This window comes from Phlebotomus papatasi, chromosome 1, assembly GCF_024763615.1.
Source record: "Phlebotomus papatasi isolate M1 chromosome 1, Ppap_2.1, whole genome shotgun sequence".
NCBI lineage: Eukaryota > Metazoa > Arthropoda > Insecta > Diptera > Psychodidae > Phlebotomus > Phlebotomus papatasi.
In genome coordinates this window covers 64,036,187-64,041,473 of record NC_077222.1, presented here as the reverse complement: position 1 = coordinate 64,041,473, position 5,287 = coordinate 64,036,187, and the positions used below count along the sequence as shown (strand labels likewise).

At 35.6% G+C, this 5,287-nt stretch overlaps 1 protein-coding gene across 1 annotated transcript; it reads right to left on the bottom strand.

Annotated features, from left to right (window-relative positions):
* Positions 1-558: 558 nt before the first annotated feature.
* LOC129800007 (nuclear speckle splicing regulatory protein 1) lies at positions 559-2,054 on the bottom strand. Its single transcript, XM_055844354.1, has 2 exons — positions 1,808-2,054; positions 559-1,741 (listed from the first exon to the last, which is right to left on the bottom strand). Exons 1-2 carry the CDS (start codon positions 1,816-1,818, stop codon positions 640-642), a joined length of 1,113 nt encoding a protein of 370 aa, XP_055700329.1. The 5' UTR covers positions 1,819-2,054; the 3' UTR covers positions 559-639.
* Between the last annotated feature and the right edge of the window lie 3,233 nt (positions 2,055-5,287).

Here is a 5,287-nt window from a genome sequence, read left to right as displayed (position 1 = left end):
AAAAAATGACCAGTGATAAGCCCAGATAAGCTTATGGTAGTTGAGATTATTTACAGGCGACCTCGAAATGCGTGAAAATTCGATTGTGAGTTGAATTTTGGGGGTAAAGAAACGCGTCGAGGCAATTTTAGTCAATTCGACCGAAAAAAACAGTTTACTCGACGCGATCCTTACCCCTAAAATTCAACTCACAATCGAATTTTCACGCATTCCGAATTGCAAGCATCCTGATTTGCACGCATTCGAGGTCGCCTGGAAAGAATCTCAGCTACCATAAGCTTTTCTGGGTTTATCACTGGTTTGTAAATCACGTAAATCATTTGACCCAAGCAAATAGAAAAAATTTGCATGAGAATGAAATTGAAGGAGTTATGTATTGCTATTCAATGAATCTTAATTTACTACAAGTGTTTTTGATCCTATCGAAGGGTAGTTTTCCAGAATTTTTTATTGGAAGTTTATTGCTTTATATTTTTTATTTTCTCAATTTCCTAATCAATAAAGCCAAAAAGTTGATAAAATAGCTTATCACCTTGTCGAAAATTGAGCACAAATTCATTTTAATCAGGCGAGAGTCTTCTCAGGTGAGTTTAGTTTTTTTTATTGGCAACATAACCTCACAAATGACTGGAAATTTGTTTATCCTCCGGATCGGGCTGCTTTTCGTTCATAATATCTTTGAACAGCAGCTTCAAAAACCTCTCCGACTGTCCTCTTGGCCCAGATGTTGATCTTTGGCTTCTTTTCCTTTGGAGGAATGGGTTTCTTGGGCTCCTTTGCTTCGCTTTTCCGCTCCTCTCCTTTCTGCCCTTCTGGAACCTTCATGTCATCTTTCTGCCCAGACTCAGGTTTTTCTTCAACTCTGGCAATTTCATGAGTATCTTTATCTGGTTGCTGTGGTAATTCAGCCTTGCTTCCGCCTTCTCCGGGCTTTTCTTCCTTGTCATCTTCATCGTCAGATTCAGATGAAGAGTCAATGCTAAAGTCCGAATCTGCATCAATATTCGACTGCAGATGAGCTTTTTTAACCACAGCAGGTTCCTCAGTTTCTGCTTCAGCTTCCTCTGCTGAAGCCTTTCTTTTCCTGTAGCTCCTCTCTTTTTTAGTACCCTTTTCCGGAGTCTTAATTCCGCTTTCTTTCTCAACTTCTTCCTCATCTCTCTCATTTTTCGGCGACTCTTTTCCCATTTTCTGCTCATAGATATGCCTGTAGAAGCCATCTAGGTCCTTTTGTTTTGTCACATCACCAATAGATTCCAGATAAGCCTCCCTCTTTTCCTCCTCTTCGGCCTTTTGCATTTCTTCCAGCTTTTTCTTGTACGCTGATGTCACAAAGGATTCTTTATCCTTGTATTTTTCACCTTCTTCCTCTCTCTCTTTCTGCACTTGGCGTTCTATGCGCCTCTCATATTCCTTTTTCCGCTTTTCTGCTGTTTCCAGCAATTTCTTGATGTACTTGGGCTTTTTTTCTTCCGTACTCTTGGACTTCTTCGCTTCCTGCCTCTTACTCTCAATCTCATCGTATAATTCATCATACTGAAATACTGTAGGATCTTCCTGAAGGGCTTTCTCCTGCATTAACCTTGCCTGACGCTTTTGACTGTCTCCTGGACCCAAGAGACCTGTTTTTCCCGGACGTTTGTCATCGTCTGAATCTGAGTCACTTCCAAACACTGATGGCTTCGAAAAATTGGCCACAGGGCCCTTCTTCTCAGCCTTCGAGGGTAAAATTAGTCCATACCTGAAGAATAAAATTAAAAAAATTCATCATTTACTTGAGAAAAATACAAATAAAAACAATGTTTACTTTTTAGACATTTTTGAGGTTATGTATTTGCTCTCCTATTTTGCACTTGAATTACTCACTAATTCATCACTAGCATGCACAGTATATTACACAGTTTTATTACTTTTAATTCCGTCTATTTAATTTGCACAAATAAATTAGAATTTGTCGTAAAATAGCACAAAACAACGATTAAACAGCAATGATACTGTTTTTTATGCGATGCAGTAAATTTTCCAGTGTCCCACATAGGGTGTCACAAAGGGAAGGAAATGAAGGAAATAATGGAAATAATTGCGACATTCCAATATTCCAATAAAATATCCGTTGGCAAGAATTGTAACAAACTCTTGTATAATAATTCACCAAATATCGCGAGTAAATGAATTTTGGGGCCAAAAAGCAGGATATATTAACATTCAGGAAAATTAATTACATTGAAATTCATTAATTGTGACAAATTAGGTTGATAAATTCACGCACACTACTGAATATCGTTCTACTAAAGCAATCACTATTGCACAAATTCATTATACAGCAACAGTGCAATAAATAAGTCGTTTCGACTCATTAAGAGAAAATTGTGATAAACCTCTCTTCCCACGTGGAAAATGCTCCCACGCACTTACACAAAACGCCAACGCAGGGCGTTGAGAGAAAATTTACTAATGAAATGAGAGTAATAATTTTCTTTGGCGGGAAAATGGTCTGTATGAAGTGCAAAAGGACATCGAGAGATTTATGTAACTCAATTAAATGCACATCAAAAATAAATCTGAGGGCAAATTTTTATCACTCGCACCCTAGTTGCCGAGAGAAATCCACTCGAACACCCCGCCAATTCAAATAATTTTGGAAACTCCTTCATAATGTAAAGTACAGGGAGTTCCGCCTTAAGTGAAAACGGATTGAAAGAATTTGATATGAATTTATTTAATAGTTTTTGAAATGCAAATACTTTTTACGCGGTAAATATGAAATACATTCCTTATGAATAGGCAGAAAAATTGGCACCGAAAATATTTTGCATACATCACGGCGTTTCCGTAAACTTATTCCAAAGATCTCTCCTCTGGGGTAAGGAATTTTTCTGTGTCACTGGAGTGAATTCGCAGGCTTTTTTTCGGTCTTCGATGACCCCCAATAAAACAAAACAACATCTCTAGACGTTTTTATCTCCTCCCCCACCCCCTCTAAACCCTAATAAACCAAGTTTTTTTCGGTTTTTCTCAAAATCGGCCCAAACTTTTTCAATGATTTTTGGATATGCTTTAGAGGTAGTCTAGGTGAATATTTCGTCCAAACACACCTACGACAGGAAAATTCGCCATTTTGAATTATTAAAGGTTAAATGTTAACCACTTTGGAGGGAGTCATTTTTCAACCGATTTGGTTAAATTTGGATTTTTTGGAAAGGTATTGAGATTTTGAACCCGGCTGCATCGGTCTTCATCGGTAATGAATTGGCTAAGTACTGATTTTTAGATTTTCAAATGTTTTTGTGATTTTTATGAATCAATTTGATCTCTAGTAGAGATAAGTAAGCACCAAAAGATCATGCGAAAAACTAATTCACGGAGAGCTCTATAACGGCCGGACCGACAAACGAACTGACACGAGACACACAGATCATCTGACACACAGATCTGTGACAGATGGACAAATAACGCGAAATCAATTCTCAAAAATCGTCCGAAACGCAAAGATATCTTGAGAAAAGTGGACTCTGGAAGTGGAATGTTAAAATTATGGGGAGGAGTGAAAAATCAAGGGATTGTATACTGCTCTCTCTGTGGCCTCTGTGGAGTTTGAGCGGTAAAAATTTGTTTTTTAGTCTTCGTGACACACGCTTACCCCTTCTTAAAACTTTTTAACTCTTTCGTAACTTTTGAGATTTTTGTGAGTATAGAAGAGAAAATCTAAATCAGGGAAGTCTTTCAGGCTTCGCACATACAGTCGGTATATTCTAGTACATTCAGAGAAAATCTGCAGATTCTCGGCAGAATTTCTCCCTAGAAAATTTGCATAACCTCCATTACTTCACAAAAATATTGTTGATTTATGAAGAAACTGTAGAAGTTATAAAGAAAATTGTATGCTCTGCTTAACAAGCATTACCGAGTACACATTTTAGATACGTAAAAAAACTGCGAGCAAAAATACTAATTTCTTAAAAATCGCCAATCGAATGATACAAAAACACGAAATTTTGGTCGACACTCTGTTTAAAGTTTTCACTTCACTTTTCTCTACTTGTAACACGGCGTCGCAGAATTCTTTATTTTATATAAACACCGTGATATCACTAAGAATAACTCTATAGAATTTTGCAAACTTCAGTGAAAAATTTTTCCATCTCTTCTGACACATCTTGTCTGGAAAGTCTGGAATGTAGAAAAAATCTACAGAATATCTACAGAAATTCGTCTAGAGATTCGTCAGAAAATCTGCCGAAATATTCTGACGAATTTTGTCCCAAGCCCAAATAAAATTCGTAAGAATATCTACAGAATTTATCTGCAGATATTCTGTAGAGGTGTAGATTTTCTCTACAGAAATCTTAAAGATATCTGCAGATATTATTTGACGGGGCACAGTTTGGGTACTTTTTTTGACAGTTCTCTCTCTGAATATGCACAACTTTTTTTGAAATTCCCAACGGTTTTTTTCCTTCTTTTTAATAAATTATTATATTTTTTATTGTTCTAGAATTTCCCGTGTTATTTTAACTATAATATGAGACAGAAAATATAAAATTAAGATAATTAAAAACGAGAAAAAATTAGTTACCAAGAAAATAATTTTCTTTATTACTTTGTCAAAATGTAAACAAATTGATTTTGAATGCAACTGACACAAAAGCTGTGCATATAGAGAGTGTGCATATAGAGAGACAGCACTGTACTCTGGCTTCAAATTCAAACACAACGGTGTGTTTTTCCCGTATTCCTTTAATAAGTCTGACGTATTTGGCAATATATAATATTTTAAAAGCTAATCCTTAGTCACACATTTACAAAAAAAAAAAAATTGGCCAGATTAATTAAAGGAATATGGGAGAAATGTGTTTGAAGTCAGAGTATGTGCGAAGCTTAAAAGCCTTCCCCTATTCTGCAAAAACACATATTTTTTAGACTTCTTAGAACCGACAAAAAAACCGTTTCTAGGGGATGAATAGTAATTTTGACTCAGAATTAATATTTTTACGATCGAAAAATTGTAAAATTAGTTCGCTATTACTGTTCAGAAAGGGTTAAACTGTAATAGCTATAGATGAAATACATTTGAAATGCTTTAATAAAATTTCACTTTTGGATTTCGCTATCTTAAAAGCGGAAAAATAAACATAAATAATTTTTTAACATCAATACTTCCGTTACAATTTTAAATTTTAAGAGAGGCTGAACGGTAATCCTTCGAATTTATTCTCATTTTTGTGAATTCTACTGAAAATTGACTCAAAGATCGCTTTTAGGGCCTAACATTGTTTTTATAATTATA